The sequence below is a fragment of the Mesoplodon densirostris genome, chromosome 1, assembly GCF_025265405.1.
Source record: "Mesoplodon densirostris isolate mMesDen1 chromosome 1, mMesDen1 primary haplotype, whole genome shotgun sequence".
NCBI classification, from domain to species: domain Eukaryota; kingdom Metazoa; phylum Chordata; class Mammalia; order Artiodactyla; family Ziphiidae; genus Mesoplodon; species Mesoplodon densirostris.
The window spans coordinates 236,271,445-236,283,976 of NC_082661.1; the positions used below are offsets into that span (position 1 = coordinate 236,271,445).

A 12,532-nucleotide genomic window follows, 5' to 3' on the forward strand; every position below is an offset into this window, starting at 1 on the left:
CCCGGACCGGGGCACGAACCCGTGTCCCCTGCATCGGCAGGCGGACTCTCAACCACTGCGCCACCAGGGAAGCCCCCTTCTTAAAGGCTGAATAATAAATATTCCATTGTGTGTGGATAGACTGCATTTTATCTCTCTATTCATCTGTTGATGGACACTTGGGTTTTTCCACCTTTTGTGTCTTATGAATAACGTTGCTATGAACAGTGGTCCTCCCTTGTTTTTGAAAAATTTAAAGATACAGGAAAGGTCAAAGAAGCATCTATATTTCTGTCACCTAGAATTAATAACTCTTAATTTTGTCATATTTGCCCTCCTTTTTTTTTTAAGAGGTAGTATTTTATAGTCTGTTCCGCTTCCTCCTGCTTGAGAGACTCACTGTCCACTGTCATGGGCTTGCTGTGTATTCTTTTAATCCGTACTTTATTTTACATTCATATATCCATCAACAAAACAGAGAATTATTTTTAACTTATATAACGGAGATCGTGCTTCAGTAAGCATGCTGCGCCTTGCTGTTTCACTCAGCGCTGTTTGTTATACCTCCATGTCTATGTAAAGATTTAATTCACTCCTTTTCCCCGTCATGGTCAACATAGTACAGGTTAAGCTTTGTTATCAGGACAGGGGGGAGACGGGTTCCATCGGCATCACTGTGGTGTCCATGGGAAGCTCACTCTGTACGCAGGCCCATGGGGGCGCTCCCCGTGCCTCAAGGACCTGGGCTCAGAGGGGTCACGTGGCTTGTTGGACGCCCTGGGACCCTAACTCCCGCCGAGCCCAGCCCACTTCCCACTACCTCCCGCTCATTACAGCGGCCTCTGCTGTGTCCCCTGCCAGCGGTGATTACCTATAAAGAAGCTCCTGTCTGGGAGACCTGGGCCCTGGCACCATAGAAACCTAGACAAATGCCCACTTGTGACTTCAGTCCGTTTCTTGGCCTTTTTCGCGTCATTGGCCCTTCCTACAGGTGCCTTTTTAGACGCTGTTTTTGCCTAATGACCCCCCAATGACATACACGTACATCTGTTTATTACTGTGTGCTGGAGAACGCCACAAGGGCTTGGATGCAGGGCGGCTTGTGGTGTTTTGTTTGGTGGCGGGGATGGTCTTCTTGGCCACTGAAGGCAGTATGCCTGATGGTGCTCACGTGAGAGTTTTTAAAATTGGTGCTTAACATCAATAAAAAACAGAAGTGCAGCTCTCGCTTGGGGGATAAGGCCAACAGCAGGAGAATGAGAAAGGTGAGTGATGGCCTTGCTTGTAACACAGCGCATAAGACTCGGTCTAGTTACGTTCAGAGGTTGTATAATAAATATCAGGAAAATGTCCCCAGTGTAATTTTTTAAAGATTTATTTATTATGTACGTATTTATTTATTTTTGGCTGCATCAGGTCTTAGTTGTAGTATGCGGCATCTTTTGTTGTGGCGCGTGGGCTTCTCTCTAGTTGTGGCGTGCAGGTTTTCTCTCTCTAGTTGTGGCACACGGGTTCCCCAGCACGTGGGCTCTGTAGTTTGTAGCACGACGGCTCTAGTTGAGGCTCATGAGCTCAGTAGTTGTGGCGTGCAGGCTTAGTTGCCCCGCAGCATGTGGGATCTTAGTTCCCTGACCAGGGATGGAACCCGTTTTCCCCTGCATTGTAAGATGGATTCTTTACCACTGGACCACCAGGGAAGTCCCCCCCAATATAATTACTTGTGTAAAAGATCAAAAACACAAAGTATTTTTGAAGTATGCTACCAGTTTTATACGTATTCATACGTATAAGTTTTTTTAATTAAAAAATTGACTGAATATGTGAATATCAGTTAAAAGTGAAAAATAAATCACTCATAGGGGTTAACGATGTTAGCGATCTGCATCTTAACACAGGATATACACAGTTGAATTATGCTTATAAACACTTGTGATCACCTTTTTGTTTTTATGCAGGAGACAGTGTTTCACAAAATGACTTTCCCTCTGAAGCTCCCATCTCCTTGAATCTTTCTCATAACATCTGCAATCCCACGTAAGTGTTTGGTTTTCCAGCTTTTACAGTATGTTTTAGGTACTGCTTTTTTCTTTCATTCCGTGTGTTTCTTCTTTGTACTTGGTTCTGCAGGCTAAAATAGGAAAACCTTTTAAGGATGTGAGAAAGTAAAATCTGATTTTATTAATAATTCAGGGCGTACAATCTTTCCAAGGCAAGACGCTTGTGTGGGAGCGTCTCTGGTATCGCTGGTCCTTTCAGTGATATGGCCGCGTTAGAAGGTGTCACTCCTGAAAGTAGGAAGAACCGTAGTAACAATAAGGATGGGAACCAGCTCCTCTTTCCTAGGACTTGAAATAAAACTGAGCACTGATGATTCAGAGAAGTTTGCAAGAACCTAGAAGACACTCACATGTTTACGGTTTCACCATGTGATGATTTCTGCAGCATCGGACAAAATAAACAAGTACCGTTTACTGAGAGGGAGAAGAGGGGGGTATGTTAGAAGGAGAGGGTTTCAGAGTGAGGGGTGTGGTTAGGTTTTAGGCACCATGAGAGGACAGGGGGTGGTGTCATAAAAATGGAATGGATGAGGAAAGCTCCATGCGAGCTCTTTCTGTTAGGGGTAGAGAGTAAACCAGGAGTGGGAGGTTGCTGCCAGCTGCTGACAGGCAGATTGGAAACTGCAGACTACTTTAGTTAGCATTGTGCTGTTGGTGTTTGTTAAAATAAGACTTCCCTGGGGGCTTTCCTGGTGGCGCAGTGGTTAAGAATCCATCTGCCAGTGCAGGGGACACGGTTCGAGCCCTGGTCCGGGAAGATCCCACACGCTGTGGAGCAACTAAGCCTGTGCGCCACAACTATTGAGCCTGCAGTCTAGAGCCCGCGAGCCACAACTACTGAAGCCCACGTGCCGCAACTACTGAAGCCCGCGCACTCTGGGGCCCACGTGCCACAACTGTTGAGCCTGTGTGCTGCAACTACTGAAGCCTGTGCAACTAGAGCCCATGCTCCACAACAAGAGAAGCCACTGCAATGAGAAGCACACGCACCACAGCAAAGAGTAGCCCCTGCTCGCCACGACTAGAGAAAACCTGCGCAGAACAACAAAGACCCAACGCAGCCATAAATGAATGAATGAATGAATACATACATACGTACATACATACATACTCTTACACCAAAATAGAAGATTGAAGGTAGATGTTATTTAAAAAAAAAAAAAGACTTCCCTGGATCTTGGGAATTTAATATTCCTCAGCCCTTTTTTGGGTGTATACCTTTATGTCTCTAGTATCTTTATGGTTTTTGAGGGGAAGAATTCATGTAAAAACGCAGTCAGACTTAGTTACAGAAATTCAGCATTTCCTTGTACAGAGAGGGTCAGTGGCTCCTCATCTTCCTGCTCTCCCCACAGAGACGTGAGTAGCTTCCCCCGACACGCGGACGCCCCCTGTCCCAGCCTTCCTGCCGGGCCTGCGGCTGTTGAAGAAGATAAAGGTGAGGCACGTTGCTCTTGCTCTGGACACTGGCCAGGTGTCCATGTCGCGCTGCTGGCCGGGGAGCTTGAGGACAGACAGAGCTGGCTTGTCTGTGCCCCGGCTCTCGAGCATCGGGAAGGCCCCTGCCCTCTGCCCTGGCGTCCTCAGGGCCCCTGGCCTCGGCTGCCCCTTCTGCACGGACCCTGAGCTCCCTCTTGGGACACAAGGCACAGGTGGCCTGTGGCCCCGGAGCAAGGTGGGGCCCCTTTACAGGGATTGCCTCCGCCTTTAGTTCCCTTTCCCATCTAGGATGGCAGACAAGCGGGGAGCAGACGGAGGGTCCAGCGCCCCGATTAGCAGACTTCCACCCCCCGTGTCTCTGCCTGTCCCCCGTCCCCACACCATCCCCCTTGTCTCAGAACCCTGTCCACTGATCCAGCCTCCCTCCTGCACCGGTGCTGAGGCCCAGCGCTGAGCTTCTCTGGCCTCAGCCAGGCAGGGACAGCGGCCCAGGAGCCTGGACACAGGGCCCAGGGAGGGAAGCCGCTGCGCCCAGGGTCTGCCCCGGAGGTTAACTCCAGGCCCCCTCTCCTTCCTTCTCCTTCCTTCTCCTTCCCTTGGTGTCTCCTCTTTTCTCCTCGCGCCTCCTTCCCGCCTAACCAGGCTCAGGAATGGTGGCAGGATGAGCCTGGTTGTTACCCTCTGCGGCACCGTCGAGCTCTTGCTTTTGCTCATGTGAATCGTGCTGCACTAAAGGCTGCCCAGCACCGTGGAGCACTTTTACTTTGAAGGCAGGAGGCTTCCAGCTCTGTGGTTACAGAGAGATTATCTGCTGTCAGATTATCAACAGAAATAAACTATTCGTGAGTTGGATCTGCTTACTGGTCCAATAAAAATAAGTGCTTTTGATGAAAAAAGACTCTGAAATTCAGTAATTTGCTTAGGCAAGATTTAGGAAGGTTTAGAAGGTACCGCCTTTTCTCTTTGAGGTGATAGAGGGGAGAGAGGATTGAATTAACGGTGAGGAAAAAGAAAACCTGTGTCCGAACAGGTACGCCTGACATGTTCTCCTGTCTTTGTTTTTGTCGTCAGTTGGAGAATCGTACATCGTCTAGTGTCTTATCCATGTTGTGTGTATGTGTTTCAAGTGCCTTTGTACCTCGTCTTTGTTAACAATCTGCAGCTACTTTCTGATGACCCGTCACAATCCCTGTTGAGGCCCTGAAGTCACTACAGAAGCAGCCCTCGTTCACGGTCACCGTCCGCAGGGCCGGTGCCGTCCCCGTCCTCTGCCCGCACCTCCCTCACGCGCCCAGGCTCAGTCCTCCCACCTGCTGTGACGTCACCTCTGGGCCCCCCCCCCCGCGCGGCGCCCTCCTTGCAGAGCCGCGGGCGTGGTTTTGCCCCGGTTCTCCAGCTTCTCTGCCCCGTGCCATGCAGATGAGCGAGACTGAAGGCGGCACACATAGCCGGCCGGCCGCCAGCCTCCCGGCAGCTGCGTGCCCACCTGGCAGTCCTCTGCCTGGTTCTCCTCGCTGACGCTTCCTGCTTCCTGGGGAAGAGAGAGGCTCCGCCTGGCCCGTCTTCCACCCGCCACCCCTGCTGCGGCCCGTGGGTTGTCAGGCTGCCCTCCTCTGCGGGGTCCCGCTCCGGCTCGGCGCCGGCGTCGGGTTTTCTCTAACGGGTCGTCCCCGCCAGCATCCGTACATACCGTGAGACCTCCCATCCCGTCCTTAACACAGAAGCAGCCAGACTCTCTCCCTTGACCCCCCCTTACCTGGCTGCTTCTGTGCCCGCCTCTCTGGGAGAGCTGCTTGGGGGAGTCGTCTGCCTGCTGCTTAGATTCCTTTCCTCCTGTTCTCCCTGAAACCGCTGGGGCTGGCTGTGCCGTGACACCTGAGCAGTGTCTGCGGGACCCCAGTGATCTCCGTGGCCGGGGCCCCGTACTCCGGCCTCCTGAGACCTTCGGCTCGGGCTGTGACCTCGGGGGTCCCGGTGCAGTTCCCCTCGGCTCCCCCAGCTCTCATGCGCATCTGGGTCATGCTCTCCGGGTGGTCCGTCCACCTCCAGCCCCCCGACAGCTCCCAGTTCTGCACAGCCAGCTGCCACTGCCATCTGTCCTCGGGCCTGCACTGGCGTCCCGTCCCGAACGCTCGCCTCCTCAGCCCTACGCCTCCCACAGCCTCCCACTCGGGCTTTCTCGTTGCTCCGGCCAGAAGTCTGGGCATCATCCTGGACTCTTCTCCTCATCCCCACATGGGATCTGTTGTCTGTCTGCCTCTGCCTTCCAAACAGACCCAGAATCTGATCACTTCTCCCCACGGCCACCATTCTTTCTCGCCGCGGCCTCCCAACAGCTCTCTCTACTTCTCACCTCACCTCACTATCTCATTGTCTTTTATTTTCTTTCCTTTTGGGATATGATTGATACATAACATTATATTAGTTTCAGGGGTGTAACTAATGTAGTGATTCATCATATATACATACTGCAAAATGATCACCACAGTAACTCTGGTGACCATCTGCCACCCCCTTGCCGTCTCTTTTCAGCACAGCAGCCAGAGGGATATTGAACGTGAGTCAGATCACATCACTGTCGAGACCGGGGAAGGGTCTGAGGCGTTTACCCCACTTATTACGAGCTAACAAGTTAGCCTGCCATGATTATGTAGCTGCTGCCAGAGGACAAGAGACTCCTGGGTCAGAGAATAGGACGCTTAGCACAGCAAGCAGCCTGAGCATCTTTTAAGCACACTTCCTTCAGGCCCCCAGTCTCTTGGGGGCGACGCAGGGCCGCCCGGGTGGCCGTCTGCACCTGCAGTGGTCAGTGGTTGGAAAGGCTCCTTTCTGTTACAGGAAAGGAGCCCTGAGCTTAGGGACCCTAAGGTTTTTGTTCTGTTTTGTTGTTTTAATAATAGGCAGGAGACATTATCTTTATTATGTTGGGCGAAGCAAACTTGCCCGTTGCTCTAGGGGGAGACCCTGTCTCCATCTTCTGAGGCTTTCTTTAGCAAATATCCTTGGAAAGATAGGTCAGAACGTGGGCAGTCAGAGCATCCATTCCAGGAAGCAAAGAAACGTGAGACCCACAGAGATTGTCTCGAAGCAGCATACACACCCCTCGTTTCTGTGCGGTCTAGGCTTCTGGTCCATTTGTTCATGAGCACCTGAGTGCAGAGGCGGTTCTTGGTTGATCTGATCTTAATCGGCTCATGCGGGTCTGGTTCCAGCGATTTTCAACAGGACTTTCGCGGCAGGATGCCCCGCCCTGCAGGACTGACCATAGGGTTCCTGCCCAACCGCTGAGCGAGGCCCCAAACACCAGGGCGGCCTTAGGAGGTGGACCTCGTCCTTGAGAGACCCCCACAGCTATGACAGCTACGTGGTCTCTGGTGGTGTTTCTTTAAACGCTCGAGGGTCTCTCTGACCACCGTGAGCTGCAGGTCTCCGGGTCTCCAGGCGAGTGATTGCCACCGGCTCCCACACAGGGGTGCAGCCCTGGGGGCGCACACACTGCCTGGAAAGCGAGAGTTGTGTCCACGTATTCCTGTCCATGTATTCCCCCCATCCCCGCGTGGCCTGGTTGCCTGGTAGACCTTCGGGCTCCCAGTGCATTTCGAATAGTTGAGTCTATTCTTTCTTTGTGGAGTTCCTGTGCAGATGGCCAGTCTGTCCCTTTAATCCATGCCACCAACCAGTGGCATCCATCCGTGCATCCCACGAATAAACAACGGCTGTGGCGGTGAAGGTGGAGACCAGCAGAGGCGCTGCAGGTGTTTGCTGGGAAGAGCAGGAGCCGGGTGTCCCCTGGAAAGGTTTAGGGGGACCGTGTTCAAACTGAGGTCAGGACCATATTGTTGGCACACCCAGCAGGCGGGCGCTTCCACAGCTTGGGAGCGCCGAGCCGGGACACGGTCCCTCCCGAGGAAGGCTCGGGGGCAGTTGTGGAAAACAGTGCTCACTCATCACTCCACGCCCGGTTCCTGCAGGGTGCAGAGTGTTCTCTCCCCTGTGCCGAGGTTGGCCCTCTCCGCTGTCACAGAATCCTTGTGTCTCATCCCTGGGGCTGTAACAGCGCCGTTTTCCCAGCTTCTTACTTCTTTTGTTTGTTGTTTGTCTCCGCTCACTTGAATGTCAACGTGTTCACTGCTGTGTCCCGGGAATCCTGACGGGGCTCTGCAGGAAGCAGCCAGGCCCTGCAGTGCTTGTGGGGTCACTACCGTGATCTCGTAAACCGGGCCAGGAGACGGCTGTGTCCTGTCTGAAGTGCAGGTCAAAGCAGCGCGCGGCCCTTGCACTTTACGGACCGAAGGGCTCTAGCGGTGGAGAAGCCGCGCGGGGGATACGGGCTGGGGGCGGCGCTTCCTGGAGGGAGGAGAAGCCGAGCCGGTCCTTGCAGGAAGGGTGGCCGAGGGCTGCATGAGAAGGAGGGGGGCTGAGAGGCCTGTTCTCTTCCGCAGGTCTCTACCCCCCGGGGGACCTGTGGCCCGCACAGCCCGTGTGTGTGACCAGCGGCTTCGGCTGCGCCCTGGAGAGCAGCGGGCCGGCCGTGCTGCCCGCCCCGGTGCACAGCAGGTATGCGCTCCATCCCGACGACGCGGCAGCGGCCGGGTCCGGGCTTCCTCCCCAGCTCCTGAGCTGGGTGTTGCCAGCTGCTTTTTGGAGTTGAGCTGTGATGTCTGAAAAATTTCAAGCCAGGAATGGAGAGAAACAGGGAAGGAAAAAAGTAACACGTCAGTGTTTTCCTTTTTAAACTGAAAAGACGAGCTATTCATGTATTAGAGGCAAAACTGAAAAAACAAAAACAGTCCCTCATAATTCCTACCCGTTAACAGAACAAACATTTCCATTTTTCCTTGGCATTAATCTTGAACACATTTAAACATTTTAAAGATCGAATCATTTGAGTATCGAAAAATAGTTCCACAGTGGCAGCTTCTTAGACTTGCCATTAGATTTATCATTCGATTATGAAACCTTGAGAAAATGTTAATATCTGTGTTTAATCAGAATCCAGTTGAAGTTTTTTGGGGAGCTCAGCTTATTATAGAGGTAGTTACTTTCTTATTTCTATAATGAAAATCCAGATTGCAATTGGGATCAAAGCATCTACCATGAGTCATAGTCTGGCCTTGCCCCGAGTGGAAGGTGGCAGTTGGTAGCGGATGTCCCAGCCTCCACGTGCTGACAAAGCCACAGCCACGGGCTCTGCCTCTGGTTAGACTTAACAAACGTGGGTGGGTTTTAGTTTGTTGTTGTTGTTTTAAAAATGTCATACCTTTTAGTTAAAAGTGAGAGCAATTTTCTCTTTCACATCTTGGTCCTGCTTACATGCTTTTACACCTAACCATGGGCAAGGTTTTTACAGTCTAAGTGAAAGTACTTCTCTGGCAAACTGAAAGCCGGTTTTGATCCATTGCTTGTTCTTGTCTCATTTAAAGGAAAGCTCCCCTGCCCCCACTTTTCCCCGAGTCCTTGGCTCTCTGTACTCAACAGATCAAACTCCATCTCAGAATTTCTTTGGAATTATAAGTGACATACAGTATTACATTTCAGTTGTACAGCATAGTGATTCATTATTTTTATACATTACAAAATGATCACCATGTAAGTCTAGTCATCATCTCTCACCACACAGAGTATTACAGTGTGATTAGCTATGTTTCCTATGCCGTACATTAATTACATCCCCATCGAAAGGAAGTGGGCATCCAGTCCAAGCCATCCATCCTGCAGTGCTGTGTCACTGGGGATGAGCGTTGAGTTAGGAAGTCTTTGATTCTGTGACAATAAAGTACTTCTTTAATTTCCCAGAGCTGAGGGATTAGCAGCGATGAGGATGCTGGGTAATAACATCCTCCTCCTCCTTCTTTCCTTGATCTGTTTGTTGACATCCTGTTTCTGAAACTAGACCCCTTGTTTTTTGTAGCAGTTTCATTGATTGGAATGCAACGTGTGAAGGCCAGTTTCCCAGTGTGTACTGCCCCCTGGAATTGAACGACTACAATGCCTTTCCAGAAGGTAAAGCTATTTGGACAATCCTAATGCCATTCTTTTTTTTTTTTTTTTGGCTGTGTCGGGTCTTAGTTGCAGCCCGCGGGATCTTTCATTGCAGCACACGGGCTTCTCTCTAGTCGTGGCATGCGGATTTTCTCTCTCTAGTTGTGGCACGGGCTCCAGGGCACGTGAGCTCTGTAGTTTGTGGCACACGGGCTGTCTTGTTGAGACACGAGAGTTCAGTAGTTGTGGCACGCGGGCTTAGTTGCCCCGCGGTGTGTGGGATCTTAGTTCCCTGACCAGGGATCGAGCATGCATCCCCTGCATTGGAAGGTGGATTCTTTACCGCTGGACCACCAGGGAAGTCCCCCAGTGCCATTCTTTTATTCTCAGAAAGTCAAAGCAGGAAGGGTGTGTGGACTCAAGGCACTGACTGCAAAGACTGTGCCTTTGAGAATGATCTTCCAGGAGGCTGCTGAGTCCGTCCCTCATGTGGGTCCAGCACGCCTGCCATATGTAATTTTATATGGCCTCAAAAAGCCCTCTAAACCCGGGTGTCTGGGGACTTGTACAAATAGCCCTAATCTATTTAGGTAGAACGGGGTCATTTGGATCTATGTGGACCTAAACTGTGGATTATCCATTGGGAGGCTTGGGGTTAGTTACTCTTTTTAGGCAAACAAGTCCCAGGCGAGGTAGAATCATTTACCTGCTTGTTCCTCAGCATGTCCTGACGCTTATGCCCCTGGATGGTGCTGCAGAAGGAAGGGAAGGAGCTTCAAGGGGAAATTGTGAAAAATTGCAGGTTCTTGGGCCCAAATATAAGTACAAGATGCTTGTACTTATCTGGGTTTTGATATATGCAGTGCTCTATGATAGTCACAAGGGGGTGCTGTGGTAACTTTCTTCCTGCCTGTGAGGCTGTGTTTATACCTTCTTACTGCTGTTGGAGAAGGGCTTGGTTTCCTGTTGCTTTATCAATGCCTATGGTGTATGTGGAGGTGGCCGACATTGGTATGACAGGCAATAAAAGAACATTTTAAGGACTGGTAAGAACCTTGACACTATTCAAATCTATGGTAGTGTTTTTACTACTATAAAAGTATAGCAGTATTTTAGTGTATTCTGTGTATTAGAAAGAGTCCCATCAAATGATCAAATACAAAAAATTAAGCCCAGAGGAAGAACTTCCTGAGGGTTTCCCAGGTGGTATGTGTCATGGAGTAATTATTTTATGTTCATCTTTAACTTGTCAATGTTAAAGATTGTATTGTAAGTAAGGCCTTGAGAGCTTTTTGTCTGAGAGTGAGAATTCCATTCTCTCCAGAAAAATGTTCACCTCTGTCGATGTCTTCCATTCTTTGTAGAAAACATTAACTACCCCAATGGCTTCCCCTGTCCTGCCGAAGTTCAGACAGACTTCATTGACCACAGCTCCCAGTCTGCCTGGAACAGCCCCCCAAACGTGCCGACCGCCTGGGGACACGCCGGCCTCATCAGCTCTCCGGTCAGTGCCGCCCGGTGCTGCTGTGCCTGGGTTCTTTCCAGGGCCTGCTTCATCCTGGTCTCACTGTAGCTTTAGGGTTGGGTTCACATCAGCCAGAGCCCGGCTTGTTCTCCTTAGGTCACCAGCCACGTTCTGCAGGGGGCTCACACGTAGTCAGATGGGCGGGGGCTTGCAGACACCAGCAGCCAAGACGCCCCCAACCACACTGAGGAGAGATGGTTGTCGATGACATTGAACTTGGGCCAGGAAGCCCTCTGGGATGCAGCTGTGTTCCTGTGGCCCCGCTGACCGTTCATCTGTGGGAGGAGATGAGATGAACCTTCCAGGAAGGTCAGGCAGTGTCAGCGGCAGGTCTGGAGGGCTTCCTGCCTCTCCTGCCTGGGGACACCCTCTGTGCTTCTCTGACACCCACTCTGCTGCTTTTTTACAAATAGAGGGCATTCGACCTGTGGGTCCTTCCTTGGGTTGAAAAAAGTTTACCTATCAGTAGTTTGATGGGAATTTCATGACCTTCTGTTTGAGAAAAATGGAATTAAAGCCACCCAGGTGGTTGAGAACAGTGTGATAATGTCCAGGTAGCTTGGATTGGTTCCGCTGTGGTCGCCACGGGTACACAGGCAACCTTACCGTTGCCTTTCTAAGGCTTCTTTATTTTCTTAAACATCTCTTTTTTTTGTTTTTTTTTCTCCTCCTCATGTATCCTTCAGCCCTACCTCACAAGCACCCGAAGCTTGTCTCCGATGTCTGGACTTTTCGGTTCCATCTGGGCCCCGCAAAGCGACGTGTATGAAAATTGCTGCCCCGTCAACCCCACCACGGAACACTCGACTCACATGGAAAACCAGGCGGTCATGTGCAAGGAGTACTACCCTGGGTTTAACCCATTCCGTGCCTATATGGACCTGGACATATGGACTAGCACAGCGAACAGGAACGCAAACTTCCCACTGTCTAGAGACTCGAGCTACTGTGGGAACGTGTGAAAAAGATTCGAGTTTTGAACAATGTGAATAAAGAGGCTTGTGTTTTGATGACTAGCGTAAACTGGTTGTTGACATAGATTGACGTTGGTGGATATTTTGGCACTTTTATATGAAAATAAATTTTTTAATGAAATCTGGGTGCTCTATTGTTTTTAATCCTTCACAAATCAGTGATAGAAACGAAGCATCTGTGTGTCCTGACTTCATAACTCAAGAAGCGTGTCAGACATGCCAAATGTTTAAATCAGGACCAGGGCGGCTTCTAAGAAGGTAAGAGTTGAGAAAGAAGGCACTGCAGTGATTGCCCCCTCCACGGGCACCGGACTCTGCGGGCATCGGACTCCCCGGGAGCTTGCAGAAAGTGACTTTGATCAGATGGCATTCCAAGGGATGCTGCTGTAATGGGCCTGTGGCTCAGGCAGCCAGGATTTTGGTTCAAGTGCTCCGTTGATTGAAACGAGCCTCCAGTGTTGGGAAGCCAGCTGCCAGTCACTTGCCTGGACGGACCAGTCCTGGTGGGCAGGGCTGCTGGTGTGGAGCAGAGAGTCCAGCACTGTTCTGCTGGACCGTGTGACAGGGATGTTCCC

The 12,532-nt window shown here is 50.9% G+C and overlaps 1 protein-coding gene across 5 annotated transcripts in view; it reads left to right on the forward strand.

Moving 5' to 3' along the window:
- The window catches only part of TMEM131L (transmembrane 131 like), a 159,909-nt gene extending 147,831 nt beyond the window's left edge, over window positions 1–12,078 (forward strand). For all 5 annotated transcript variants that reach the window (XM_060116533.1, XM_060116555.1, XM_060116544.1 and 2 more), the window contains 6 exons: window positions 1,935–2,013; window positions 3,392–3,474; window positions 7,919–8,033; window positions 9,388–9,479; window positions 10,823–10,962; window positions 11,670–12,078. In XM_060116533.1, the coding sequence (XP_059972516.1) occupies window positions 1,935–2,013; window positions 3,392–3,474; window positions 7,919–8,033; window positions 9,388–9,479; window positions 10,823–10,962; window positions 11,670–11,945 (785 nt within the window). In that variant the 3' untranslated portion in view covers window positions 11,946–12,078. The remainder of the gene's footprint in view (window positions 1–1,934; window positions 2,014–3,391; window positions 3,475–7,918; window positions 8,034–9,387; window positions 9,480–10,822; window positions 10,963–11,669) is intronic.
- The last annotated feature ends 454 nt before the right edge of the window (window positions 12,079–12,532 follow it).